General features: G+C 39.7%; 1 protein-coding gene across 11 annotated transcripts in view; it reads left to right on the forward strand.

The window, feature by feature from the left end:
• LOC140726788 (glutamate receptor 4) overlaps nucleotides 1-14,950 on the forward strand; it is a 235,744-nt gene that overhangs the window by 79,833 nt on the left and 140,961 nt on the right. For all 11 annotated transcript variants that reach the window (XR_012098730.1, XM_073043623.1, XM_073043613.1 and 8 more), the window contains one exon: nucleotides 7,545-7,729. Coding sequence is in view for 10 of the 11 variants with exons in the window: in XM_073043623.1 (XP_072899724.1) it covers nucleotides 7,545-7,729 (185 nt within the window). In the remaining variant the exon portion in view is untranslated. The remainder of the gene's footprint in view (nucleotides 1-7,544; nucleotides 7,730-14,950) is intronic.

The following is a 14,950-nucleotide window of genomic DNA, read 5'->3' on the forward strand; positions in this document are numbered from 1 at the left end:
ACACTCTGTTGGGTCTTTGCCCTTTTTTAAAAGAAGAATAATAGATGCCTCATTGAAAGAGGGTGGCAATTTGCCGTAATTAAATGAGTCAGATAATACTGAAAGTAACTGAGGAGAAAGAAGTGAAGAGAATGATTTATAAAATTCTACAGGGAACCCATCAGGTCCAGGAGATTTCCCTGAGGACAGTGCAGAAATTGCAAAAGATATTTCTTCTGATGATATAGGCGCATTGAGTTTGGCTTTGAAATCAGATGAATGTGAGGGGATATTCAGATTCTGTAAAAATTGATCAACAGAGGTATTGTCATTCAGAGATTCAGAGGAATAAAGCCGAGAATAAAATTTTTTAAATGCGTCATTAATTTCTAAATGATCCGATGTAAAGTCTCTGTTCTCCTTCCGGATCTTTGTAATATGTTGTTTGGCTTTGGAACACCTCAGCTGATTGGCTAGGAATTTACCAGACTTATCCCCATGAATGTAAAAGTGACTCTTGCTTTCAAGAAGTTGGCGTTCGACAGGTTGAGTGGACAGAAGGTTAAATTTAGTTTGGAGTTCAACGCGCTTCTTGTATAATTCAGGGTTCTTAGTTTGGGCATATATTTGATCCAAATCTTTAATCTGGTTAATGAGGTCTGATCGATCTGCACGGGATCTTCTGTTGAGATTTGCTGTGTAAGAGATTATTTGACCCCTCAGATATGCTTTCATGGCATCCCAGACAATCTGAGATGGCACTTCAGGTGATGTATTAGTGTTAAAATAAAAGGTTATCTGATCCTTAATAAATTTTACAAAATCATCATCCGATAATAAAGTTGAATCAAACCGCCAGTGTTTATTCCTCTGAGGGAGACCAGGAAAGTTCAGAGAGAGGGTAATTGGGGCATGGTCAGAAATCAGTATACTCTGATAGTCACAAGAGTGGGCAAATGGGATAAGTTGGTTATCGAGTAAGAAGTAGTCAATTCTAGTGAAGGTATGGTGAACATGTGAGAAAAAAGAATAATCTCTCTCCGTAGGATGGAGGAAACACCATATATCAGAGATACCAAAATTAGAGAGAAACGATTGGATAGCTAAGGCAGATTTAGTAGGTGATCTGGTAACAGAGGACGATCGATCCAGTTTAGGATCCAACCAACAGTTGAAGTCACCACCCAGTATAAGAGAGTATGAGTTTAAGTCTGGTAGTGAGGAAAAAAACCATTCAAAAAAGTTAACATCATCAAAGTTGGGGGCATACAGGTTTGCTAGTGCAACTTTAGTGTTATATAGTTTACCAGAAACAATAATAAAACGGCCCTTTGTATCAGATATTTTATTATGGAGTTCAAAAGGAATATTTGAGTTAATAAGAATGGAGACTCCCATAGCTTTAGCAGCAAAGGATGAATGAAAATGCTGACCCACCCACTTTGACAGAAGCCGGGAGTTATCAAAACAACGAATATGAGTTTCTTGAAGGAAAGCAATGTCAGCTTTGAGTTGTTTAATATGTGAGAATACCTTCCTCCTTTTAACAGGGTGATTCAAACCCTTTACATTCCAGCTCACGAATTTAAGTGCACTAGCCATTATCAATTACTAATGCATAAAAGGCAGCAGGCATATAAAAAGTCAAGCAGTACAATAGCAGTCTGGGAGCAGAGATGTAAAAATAGATTTGTAAGATCAAAACATATGCATGTCCTGAGCAATAAAGAGAAACAATAAATACAGTGAGTGATGTTGGAACTGGAAAACTCACCCCACCCACACAACCCAAAACTAGACGGCTACCAAAACAAGTAGCTAGCTCTACCAAAAAAATTAACCCAAATACAACTTCCAGATCTGTGTTATTAACAACAGTTCCGTATAAATACTATAGCAAATAGTAACTAGTTTATGCACTAGAAAACATAACTACAGATTAGAACACCTTCTGCAGAAATATACAACTTAATACAGAGAAAATCGGAAGAAAACCAAAACTAACCTACCCGCTCAAAATTATAGAAGAATAAAGTAAGAGAAAGGGGGAAAAAAAAGGTAAAAAAAAAGGGAGAGGAAGGGGAAAATTATAAATTCTAGATGAGTATTTATCAGCCATTTACAGAGAGGAAAGAAAAAAATTCAGAGATTAGAAAAAAGGGGTGAAGAAAAGAAAAAAAAATAGAATAAATAAATATTAAAAAAAGGAAAAATAAATCAGCAATTAAACTGTGAACCAACAAACAGGGAGGCCTTCACTAAAGACTTCGAACCTCCAAAACAAGTTAGAGTCAGTTGTAGAACTCTGTAGATAAAGTTATACAAGAATAAAAATAGATTACACACACACCAAATCCCGGGAGAGATTGTCAACAGCCCTTAGAGTTTCAATGAATAATGTCTGAGTGATTCAAGTAAAGTCTGAGTCCAGAAAAAGTAATTTTACTACGAGGAGTACTTATCCACCATTTTAGGAGGTCCGATCAGATTCCGAAGATTTGCCACAAATGCTTCAGCTTCCTTCACTGATCTAAACCACTTGTATTTTCCAGTATTAAGCTTGACTCATAGATCGGCAGGAGTATGAAGAGAGGGTTTGAAACCACGTTCAAAAAGCACTTTCATTGCACCTTTAAACCCAGCGTGCATCTTTAAGGTCTGGGGTGCAAAATCTTCCACAAAGCGAATGGTTGTATCCTGGAAAGTAAAAGACCCCCTGCGATGTGCCTCTACAATCAGACTGTGTTTTACCTGGTATTGATGGAAGCACAAGATTACTGGTCGCGGACGGGAGCCCAGAATTCCGGGGGAAACATAGACTCTGTGTGCCCGTTCGAGCTCAGGTGGGTTCGGAAGCAAATCTTTCCCGAATATCTCACAGAGAAACTCAGCAAAAAACTTCACGGTTGGTCCATGTTCGGTCGCCTCTGGCAATCCAAGAATTCTAAGATTGCAGCGTCTGCTGCGATTTTCGAGATCCACCATTTTGTAAAGGAGTTTGTTACATTTTTCCTCTAAGCTGGAACAGAAGAGTCTCCAAGTATCGAACACGACTTTCTAAATCTTCAGAAGTCGAATCGATGCAAGATAGGTGTTCGGCATGCTTGTCCACTTTATCGTTGATCCGATCCAGTTTGTCTTCCAACTGTTTGAAAGCGGTTTTAAATTCCTTTAAAATTTCGTCTCGGAGCTTTCCGAGCGCAGCCAGGGTCTCGTCTGAAAGAGCCGGAACTTCCTTTCTCCCGGATTTAGAACTCTTGCTAGACATTGTAAGTTAGATATGTTCACAGGCAAGTAAGAGATACTGAAAAAATTCCTAACTAAGGTTTAAAAAATGGAGACATTTAGTGCAAAGATAGTGACAGTAACGGAACAAAAGTTCGGAGCAGCTAAACAACCGCCATCTTACCAGAAGTCCCCTGACAATTGTTTTGAAGGCTCCTTCATTTCAATCAAGGACTGGGACATCTCTCATCAATTCTTTGTACCGTTCACCATCCATATTCCCATTCCCACTCTATTTCCTTCAACCTTATACATACAAAGACAGAGAAGGAGGCTATTTGGCCCATTGGATCCATGCTGCCTTTTAGTCTCATTCCTCTTCTCAATAACTAAGGGGTGCAGATGCGGTGAATTGCCCTAGAGTACAAAAGTAGCCCCCCATGTTTTTCTCTTTTGTAAACCCTCTCCCTAAAATTTTTGCTCCGAGCTCCTCTACTTCATTAACAATTGCAAAGAGATATTTCTCTCATTAATGGAGAGATTCTCTCCAGAGACTTTAGAAGATACAAAGTATATTTATTATCAAAGTGTGTATTTACAACCCTGAGATTCATCTTCAGGCAGCCACAAAGAAACATCATAGAACCTGGTTAAAAGAAAACCCCACACAACAAAAGCCATCAAACAACCAATGCGCAAAAAAAGAACGAATTGAGCAAACAAAAAAGAGCAAATAGCACATAGAACATGAAACATCAAACCTCAGAAAGAGAGTCCACCTCCACGGGTCACCGAGGTGAGTGAGGCCTGTTCAGTGGCCCTGTGCCACAGCCACCGGGTCAGTCAGTTCAACGCTGTGTCAACGGCTGCGGGCCACAGCCGCAGAGTCAGCTCCGTGCCGAAGTGCCTCAGTCAAATCGGGCAGGTATTAAAAAAGATTCAACAAAGACGGATGGAACACGAACTGCAGAGCCCCCAAAGTGAGCCATAGCCACGGAGCACATTTGCTGCTGAGGGTATTAAACACCAAAATGCAGACACCCCGAAAGTGAGTCCACAGGCGTGAGCTGCTGAGCAACTGAACGTTGAGGATTACGAATCAAACCTTGCAGCCTGGGACCGCGACGTTGAGTACCTGTTCATTTTCCGTTCTCGTCCTCGACACCTTAACCGGCGCGGAGTAATGGAGACTACCCCGCATTAGCATCCACCATATGAATCAATGGCCACTCTTCCCATCCTTTCCGAATCCCCCTGGAGATCATCAATGTGACACGTTTAGTCAGCTCAAAAATACATCCTTAAAATGGAAGTGACAGTCTGCACTCGATTGCAGTTCAACAGAGGAAGAATATTTAGAAGAAGAGTATCTGGTAGTTTTGTGAGCTGTCTGCAGGATGTCGCAGATGGTTGCAGGGGTCGGCAAGGGAGAAGGAGAGAAAAGTAAGAAGCAATCTGAACTATTGATACGGATGGACATCTGATACAGCCAGTGAAAGCAAGCTCCTTGGAGTTCTGATTAGCCTACTTTCATGTTGTATATTCCATGTTTGTGCATTCTGTTGGTGACTGTGCCTTCAGATCTAAGCTGTGGCATTTCCTTCTTCAATGCATTTGCCTATCTTTCTGCTCCTTAAAACCTACCTGTGTGACAAAGCTTTTGGGGATCCACCCAGACATGCTGCTTAATGTCACATATATTTGATAACCTTTCTGAAAGTGGATTGGGATGGCTTGTTAACTTAGAAGGCAAGAAGTAAATATCTTTTGTGTTTTTTTTCACAGTTGTGAAAAGGATTACCGGCCATTAGGAGGGAGCATGTATTGTGTGAAATGCATCTCATAGATTAAAGATTGGCATTTTAAGTAATACAACCATGTGACAACAAGAGCCAGCTGGTAACCAGAAGGTGCCATAAACTGCCTCGAACATTTACTGAGCATTTGCTCACTTGTGGACATGTTGGAAAAGATGCTTTCAATCTCTTTAAATTTTACAATGTGCCTTCGAAAAACACAAATTCCTTGTAAAGGCATCAATATGTACTTACTATATGTTTAACAAGCTATTCCATTATCATAATCAAATCGACCATTGCATACTTGCTGATGTATTCCAAATACAATAGCTATTTAGAGTCAGTGTAGCATTGTATAGAGATCCCAGAGGTTACCACATTTGGATGAAGAATTAATTACTTCTGGCATTGCTAATTCCTCTGCTGTATTCGCTGTAATATAGCTCACTGCTGTTACGTGTACCGTGATTATACAGAGGGCAGATGGATCTGCGGAAAGTACTCCAGAGTAAGCCCGTGCCCTTTTGTACATCAGGTGTTGATTGGAATGGAAAATGAGTTAAAAATAAATCGCAAACAAGAGTAAATCTGCAGATGCTGGAAATCCAAAGCAACACACACAAAATGCTGGGTGAACTCAGCAGGCCAGGCAGCACCTATGGAAAAAAGTACACAGTCGATATTTCGGGCCGAGACCCTTCAGCAGGACACTTTCATTTCAAGGTCCTGATGAAGGGTCTCGGCCCAAAACGTCAAATGTTTACTCTTTTCCATGGATGCTGCCTGGCCTGCTGAGTTCCTCCAGCATTTTGTGTGCATTGCTAAAAATAAATCTCTTCTTTTATTATGGTGAGTGTTCACATCCTTCAACTTCATAAGTGATTACAAAGGTGAAAGAGTTAATATTGCACCAGATTGCACAATATAATACGAAGAATAAAGATTTTAACACATTGATAACCCAGCTTGAACTCTGTGTTTGTGTGTGTGTGAGAAAGAGAGATATTTAAATGGAATAACTTAGCTAGTGAGGCAGCATCTGTGGAAAGATTTTTATACATAATGAGAGTATTTTTGATCTGAATCTCAATACCTGTACATGTAGGGAAAGCAGGGGTATTGGATAAGTATGTGGAGATCGAGGATTGAGGGAGTGGAGATTAATAAGATTGTAATGCTAGGGACTCGATGGATCAAATGACTACCTTCTCTGCTGTTTCCACCCTGTAATTCTCTGCTCCTCTTCCTCAATGTCCAACTGAATCAGTAATAAATTCTTTCTCAAAGACCGGCTTTTAGCATCTCCAGTTCCCAGTGCAGTTTGATGCTGCTGCAATGTGCTGTAGCTGAGATTCAATGCAGTCTCTACTGTGCAGTAATATGTCAGAGGTTTGATTTGCCTGAGGCTGGCACAGAACCATCTATAACGTGCTTTCTGCTATCAGTTCTCAAAATGAGATTTTGTTCCTAACACTGCATTTTTGCAAACATAGAATAAATAGATATTTGGTAATTAAATCATGAAGATACGTCGTATTTTTAATTGATATATTAATCACTGAATCAGATAAAATTTCCTGATTATTGTCATTTGGCTGAGATAATTTGTCATTTTTAGCTTGTGACCTTCCTTAAGATATCCTTTACCTGAAAAATCTTGTATTTTAATCCAAAATATGACCTTTGGTTTGTTCTTTTATTTTGTCGAAACACACCTTCTTTCAGTCACACTTGAACACATTTTGAGGTTTATGGGATGGATTCAGTTTTGCATGTTTTTACTACTTTGTGTCAGTGTTTAGAGCCAGGAAGATGCCTGATCTATTATGCATGTTATAATCATAACTCCTTTCACACAGGAAATGGTTAAAGTTATCCACAAATTAAACCTGCTTCAGCCACAATCATTGCGTTATGCACTAATTGACTGGTGGAAAGAGAATAAAGAATGAAAACTTGGCAGCCCTAATTCAGTGAGCCTCACTCGTTTCCGTTTAAGCTAGTAGCTGGTGAATTGTTGGTGTGTAGCAGATGTGTGAAGAAGGGGAGCATTGGCAGGGACAACAACGCCACACTCATTTCATGAGAATGATGAACACTGGAGGTATCCAAGATTCATTTTCTCCTGAATAAACTTTGTCCTTGTGATATTGGACAAGGTAAAATCAAAATATGATTGTTTAGAAATTCAACCCTGGTTGGTCATGTATGGGAGTAACACACATTGTATTCTGCCTCCAAAACATCATGGAATTGAATGCTTAGAGGTAAATTACAAAGTCCTGATGGTAGCAAAGAATGTATTTAACAACACTGACTGAGGATATATGATGGTACATTTGTTTCAACAATTTAGATTTCCTCAAGGAGGGCTGCATAGCATAAAAAGACTGTTTTCTTGTTCAGATGATTTCCTAAACAATGTATCCCACTCCTTAAAAGATTGATGGATCTCAATTAGAGACCTCCAAACACTGTCATCTACCAGCAACCAAAAGGTGCAATTTCCTTAAATTAAGTTTGTTTTATGACCTAATACAGGGTACTCTATTCTGCAGTCGATTATGGAGAAAGCAGGGCAGAACGGCTGGCAAGTGAGCGCAATCTGTATTGAGAATTTCAATGATGCCAGCTACCGACGGCTTTTAGAAGACCTGGAAAGGAAACAGGAAAAGAGATTTGTGGTAGACTGTGAAGTAGAGAGGCTCCACAACATTATGGAACAGGTAATGCCATTGATTGCAATCAAATATTAATCATTCATTTCTCATCTCAATAACATCACTGTTTGTTGTGGAAATCCCTACTGTGGAGAAACTATTTAGCTGAAACCCTGATTACATCTTCCCTTCAGCAAGTTCTTGCTAGTAGTACGTACCTTTGAGATTGCAGTGGGTCTTCAACATCAAACTCAAAGCTAAAATAAGATCAGGATTGATGAAATTATTCTGAGAATACTGTGGTGTTGTACAGAACAAAGGATGTTCATACTTTGAAAACTGAAAAGATAACGGCAAAGCTGAAGGATCGAGGTCTGATGTTATTTTTCAATTTGCCGTTAGTTCATCCTTGAATATCAGTTGCAACCTCATTCAATGTAAAGCATCCGTCATATCCAAAGCAGTTTCTTCTCATTGAGTAAACGTATGCATTGTTTTCAAAACATTCTGTTTCCTGTCAATGCAAAGTATTGGATCTTAACCAAACTTGACAAGTTGCTGTCATGCATCAATCTGTGGAATTCTTGAAAAATTGGTACAAATGAAAGCAATAACATTGCTGACAGTGACTACAACAGTGAATACATTTTATTTGCAGACTGAGACCTAGCAATGTCAAAACATTCGTACTCTGGGGTACTTTGCAGTGACAATTGAAGTAAAAGAAATTCCAGTAGCAGTGGAACTTACCTGCACACTTCCATTGGCTTTAAATCAGTGGCAGATCACAGTATTATTTTTAACCCTGGTCAATAAAAATATGCGAGTAATACTGACTTTAGGCAATAGTGCGAAGCAGATAGGAATAGCCCATTTTTCTGTAAGTCAAGGTGAAGCCAGGAATTCCACAGGACTACCAGTGAAGGGACAAAAGGGTGGCGAGCCCAAAATACACAAGAAGCCAGTGTCCGAGCAGGGCAGAGTTTGTAGCAGATAGAGTTGCAGGAGGTTAAAGATCTTGAGAGATTCACGTAGAAGAGTCAGAATGTTATACTTGAGGTGTTGAGGGAATCAGGGCCTGATGCTGGTCGTAGTGAATTCGTGTGTAAGATTATTGGCCTGATGGAATTCTGAGTAGTAGAATTTTAAATGAGTTAATATCTGTGGTGTGGAAAAGGGGAAGCTGGCGGGGTTGGGGGGGGGGGGAGCATGAGAAAAGTTGAATCTGGAAGTGATCATGAATTGAATTTGGAATGATCATGGGTGAGGAGTTTATCAGTATTACTGGTGTAGGGAGAAAGACAATTTTAGTGAAAGTAGGCTTTTTTTTTGCGATGGTGAGGCTTTGGAGTTGAGGTTTAATAGGACTGAGAGCTGTATAAAGTCTCAGTTCTGTCTATCGCAAGGCCAAGAGGTAAGGCATAGTCATTGGCAAAGGAATTAAATTTGTGACTGGAACTGGCATGATGGATTCTATCAAGAAATTTCAACTTTTACATGCCTATAGGTTGTGTTGGACTGTTAGCTGACAACATAGTTATTAGGAGACCTGGAAATTGGAGTTGGGACCATGGGAGGAAAAGTTGACCCTCTGACTGTGGACGATGTCTGAAAGACACAAGGTATAAGTGAGGAAGTGGTTAGTGCCTATTGGCAAGCATAGATCCTTGGGAAAATTGAGAGAGAAATTAAAAGTTATTCATAGCTGGTTCACGATGGAGCCGAGTTACAGCACACTTGAGCTGGACAGTAAAGAGATGTTGGAAGAGAGTGAACTGATCACATTCGTCAAAGATTGCTGAAAGATCAGACATGATGGGGCAGTGTTGGAAGTAACACAACAATCTTACTTACTCCCCATTCCGAACAGTGGAATCTTTGCTTCTCCTGCAAAGCTCAGCTGTTTTACGGTGCAGTGGTCCAAATGATATCCCTGTTCCAATGTTTCCGACTCACTTTGTTATAAGCTGTTTGCCAAAAGCAGCTTCTGGTCGGACTCCTGCATAATCCAGAAATAAAATTCTTCAAGTTGCTTGTCTCATTTGCAAATTATACACAGCAATGTGAGCACATGCAAATATTTGACTTTGAGTACTGGAAGACATCACTATGTTACATCACCCCATTCCATTTATAAACATCCTGCCTCGTTTTGCTGTTCAAATTTATTTGTTTGGTATTGTAAACATATTTACTATTTATTTATAAACAAGTGATTATATTAGGTATCTTTTAAAGCACAAATTAAGTATTAACATTGCTGTGGTTCCAATAATTATTGTTATGATGTGTAATGAACAACAAATCATAACTGACATCAGGAGTGAACCTTACATTATATTAAAAACATTAGAAGCATTAATGATGATTACAAATGACCACCTACTGTATTAGGTAATGATGATTATCAGCTCTCACTGTATGAGCTGATGATAGCTTAAACATCTGAGTCTATTAAACTTTGATGGAGAAGCTTGAAGATAATTGTTGCTCCTTTATAATGTTACTGACACTGGAAGCACTGATTCTCTGAATAGCATTTCTGAAAGGCATGTGCAACATAAACAGGGTGAATTCAGGGAAGACTATCTGTTCGGAAGAAGCCTCCGTTGCTACTGTCCTGGGATATAAAGATGACAGTTCGAAAGAAGTCTGCCAGCTGACTTCCATGGTTGAGAATAAGTAATGAGGTTCGGCGGTGGAAATGGAATCTCACTGATTTTGTTTTTACATCCACTGAAAGCCAACGCAAAATCACCTCTCAGTCACAGAGAATCAGACTCTCCATTTGATTGCAAGTGCTGCTGTCTTTGCCCTTACAAATTCCATGATCCAGGCTGGATCAACCACAAAGTTAGGTAACAGTAACAGTAAAGTGTTTTCCTTCTGGCTATGATCACACCCAAAATGTTTGGGAAGTAGGCCAACCTTCACCAATTAAAACATTTAAGTTGTTAGACCCAGTCTGATAAGAAAGCAAAGACTATCCGTAAACCAGGTAGGAAATGGTGCTATAGGAAGTGATGATATAGAAAGTGGGTGATGCTGTATTTTTGAATAGACATTGTGATGGGACTTGGGCAGGTAGAGCATTGATGCACGGCTGTTTTTTTTTGAGAGGAGAAGCAGAACATTTCTGAGGGTCATTCACATGAAGACAAGTACCGTACATATTCCCCGAGAGACGAACTCTGTTGATGTTCTGTCTGCTCTGTCATTCAGAGGGATTGGTGGTGGGGTGCCGGTGTCCCATTGTTTTGCAGTGTCTGTACTGGAAAAGTAACCCCTGAAAGTTTGAAGTTCAAAGTGCATTTATTATCAAAGTATGTATACTATATACAAAGTTGAGAAACCCAATAGAGCCCATTAAAAAAGAAGAAACCATCAAACACCTAATGTGCAGGAAAAATATCATGAGCTCATACCAGGTCAGACCTAATGCGAGTCCTGCAACTCCATTCTTGTGTTTACTGGTGTTTCCGTTATTTTCAATAAAACATTTTTCAAAAGTTTAGAACCCATTGCACTTTTTAATAGTATGATTAATTTTTAATACTTTTTGAATGATTCTAACTGTCAGATGCATTCACAAATTTTCTATGTCTTTTGACACTTATGACAGCCAGTCAGCCTGGGGCCTTGACTTATTTGACTGTCAAAGCAATTTTTAAGGCTGGAGCTGCTATATTTCACTTTTCTGCCAATCACAAGCCAGCTCAGGGGAGCAAGATACCGCTCCAGGTAAGAGTAGGTAGACGAGTAGCAAGTGTAGGTAGCTCACCACTCACTTGGGCAAATTACGTGTACCTCCCTGGGGAATGAATCTGGCACACAACCATCGAGGATATTCCGCAGAGATAAGACAATACAAACATGGACTAAAACGAAAGAAGCATTACTGATGAAAACTAAAGACCTAGTAGTCTAAAATCTTTCATGAAATTCATCTGTGTGTGATTAAGTTGGATTGTAAGCAAATACATTTAAAGAAAAGCAACCTGATCTAGTGCTTGGGATTGCTCCAGAAGATAAGGTACAGAAGTAAGTTGGAAGTTTGCTGAGCGAAAACTTTTTCTGTTTATTGTGAATTCATTTCAACTGAATTTGCACCTGTCTGTTATAAAATAGCACTTAATTCTGCACAATCCAGAACTGAATTGCATAATCAGTTAAACTCTACTTGTGTCAGCTGCAGCCTGTTTGCCACTGTAGTAGTTAAATGAATTAAACTGAGATGCGGAAAAGAAGATGACATCATTCAAAGGATTAAGTTGAATTCGCAAATTGACATGTGGCTTCTTCTCAATGGATTTATTGTCCCTTTTGAGGATAGACCTTCTGGAAATCAAACAGAGACTTATGTTTACTTGTCCCTTGGTCCTCATTGTGAAAATAAGTCTGGAATGTGATTTGACTTTGCCAAATGCAAGAAGTGTAGATTTTCACATTGTGCAACAATGTAAAATTAGAATCAATTAATAACCCTTTTCTGCCTTTTCCATTGGCTTTTGAAAATAAAATATAAAATGGCTTGCAGATTCATTTTGCACTAATTATGTAGAATAATTCCACTTACAATGATGTTTTGAAAAATTAAAGCACGATAAAACTAGAATGGTTTATAGCTATGAATTTTTGCATAAATCAAAATAATACAAAGGGCATTGATTAAACAGTAAGATTGTTGAGAGGTTACTTTAGCTTTTTTCAATGACATTTCCTTCTTGATGACTTTGTTCCATCAACCCTACATTCGCCAATGGAATTGTTTTTTTTTATCTTCTTTTGGGCCCAGCAAGCTTTTTGCCTTTGAGCTCAGGCTTGACGTTTAACTTTTCACCTTGCAGATAGAGATGGTCCTGAATAACTAGGTTAGAATTTCAGGCCTTTAACAGAAACTCAGGTTGTAGTTTCAGGTTGGAGTAATTTTACTGAAAATTGTTCTTGAATTTTGATCCTAAACACTTCCTGTTGGTGTTGGTAAAAACTTCCTGTTTACCAACACATATTGGCCAGTTCGTTTATTTGATGGGCCATGGCATCTAGAAACATTTTAAATTTGTCTCGCTCACCGCCCTGCTGCTTTGCATTCTTACAAACACAAATAACAACCATCACATTGAAGAAATGTGCCTCACCTAGTCAAGAGTGGAAATTTAGTGGGACAGAACATGGGTTATGGAGCTGGAAGTACATATTAAACATTTCAGTTGACTTGTTGATACCATCTCAGCCACGTCAGCAGTCATACTGTGCTCCAGGGACAGGAGTACAAATATGAAATTGCGAATGTTGGAAATATTCCACAGGTCAGGCTGAAAGGAGAGAGAGAATGTAGAGAGATAGGGAATTAAAAGTTTCAGAGGGGATATTTCACCTCCAATAAGCTACTAAATTTAAAAGGTCTTTGAAAACTTTAACTCATTGTTCTACACAGATGTTGCCTGATCTGTAAAGTACTTCCAGCACTTTCTGGTCTATTCCAGATTTTCATCCTCTACTATTTTGATTTTGGACTTCAGTACAGATTTTATGTAAATGTAACTGAGGTGCCATCTTTATATGGGAGGTTAAGCCTGCCGACTCTTCCAAGTGAATGTAAAAGTTCCCATGCAGTTATATGAAGAATGGCAGGAGAATATTTTATTTCACCAAAACAAAGTTGCTGTCAGATCACTGCTAGGTGGTAAGGGTGGGCTCCCTCACGTCCACCCCTCTGACTCTCAACACAGGGGCCCCTCAGGACCGTGTACTGAGTCCCCTCCTTTATTCCCTGTATACCCATAACTGTGTCGCCACCCACAGCTCTAAGTTGCTAATTATATTTGCCGGCAACACTACATTGATTGGCCTAATCTCAAACAATAACAAGGTGGTCTTCATGGAAGAAGTCATCTCTCTGACACAGTGGTGTCAAGAAAACAACCTCTCCCTCAATGTCGCAAAAACGAAGGAGCTGGTTGTGGATTACAGGAGGAATGGAGACAGGCTAACCCCTATTGACATCAATGGATCTGGGGTTGAGAGGGTGAACAGCTTTAAGTTCCTGAGCATCTACATCACCGAGGATCTCACGTGGTCTGTACATACCAGCTGTGTGGTGAAAAAGGCACAACATTGCCTCTTTCACCTCAGACAGTTGAAGAAGGTTGGTATGGACCCCCAGATCCTAAGAACCTTCTACAGGGGCACAATTGAGAGCATCCTGACTGGCTGCGTCACTGCCTGGTATGGGAACTGTACCTCCCTCAATCGCAGGACTCTGCAGAGAGTGGTGTGGTCAGCCCAGCACATCTGTAGTTGTGAACTTCCCATGACTCTGGACATTTACAAAGACAGGTGTGAAAAAAGGGCCTGAAGGATCATTGGGGACCCGAGTCAATCCAACCACGGTCTGTTCCAGCTGTTGCCATCCAGGAAACGGTACCGTAGCATAAAAGCCAGGACCAACAGGCTCCAGGACAGCTTCTTCCACCAGGCCATCAGACTGATTAACTCATGCTGACTTGAGTGTATTGCTGTTACATTGACTGTTCTATTTATTATAAATTACTATGATTGCACATTTAGACGGCAATGTATCGTAAAGATTTTTACTCCTCATGTATGTGAAGGATCTAAGAAATAGTCAATTCAATTCAAAGCTTCTTACTGATAGTGAGCTTATTGATTTAATAGATAATTGTGAGATCTTGCTGACTGGAAGTTGGTGTTGGTTTCAGAAGTACCTCATTGAAAATAAATAACCAGGGAATGCCACAAGAATGTGCAAGATTTTTTTATAGACTGAGAAAAGCTTGATTCATTGCCATTTTCTTTGCCACACTTTTTTTTCTAAGAGGAAATGATCTGTAACTAAAATCACAACTTACCTTGGTGTTTGAAAGTGTGAGCTTTCCCTCTATGCTCTCTGGCCTTACATCAAGAGATCTCTGTTCATGAGGAATGGTAGACTATGCATAACTGGATGTTACTTCTGTAATCTTCTCTCATGCTTGCAGGCCCTACGGAGTATGTGAACTACTTATGTAGAACATCCACAAAATCTATCAGGCCACCTTAAGGGGACTACGTCTCCTCAGATCCTACCCCTTGGAGTCTGGTGCTAGAAAGCGGCTTCAAGTGGGTTAACTTTAAAGAAAAAAATGGGTTGTTCACTAAGAACCTCCTTTATATTTCCACGTGCTCAACACTATCCTAGCAATTCACAAACAGCTGACCACAACATTCCCCCCACCCCACCACCGTACTCCCAGTTAATCCTTGAAATCCCAATAACATACTGAT

Source organism: Hemitrygon akajei, chromosome 4 (genome assembly GCF_048418815.1).
Source record: "Hemitrygon akajei chromosome 4, sHemAka1.3, whole genome shotgun sequence".
Classification (NCBI taxonomy): Eukaryota; Metazoa; Chordata; class Chondrichthyes; order Myliobatiformes; family Dasyatidae; genus Hemitrygon; species Hemitrygon akajei.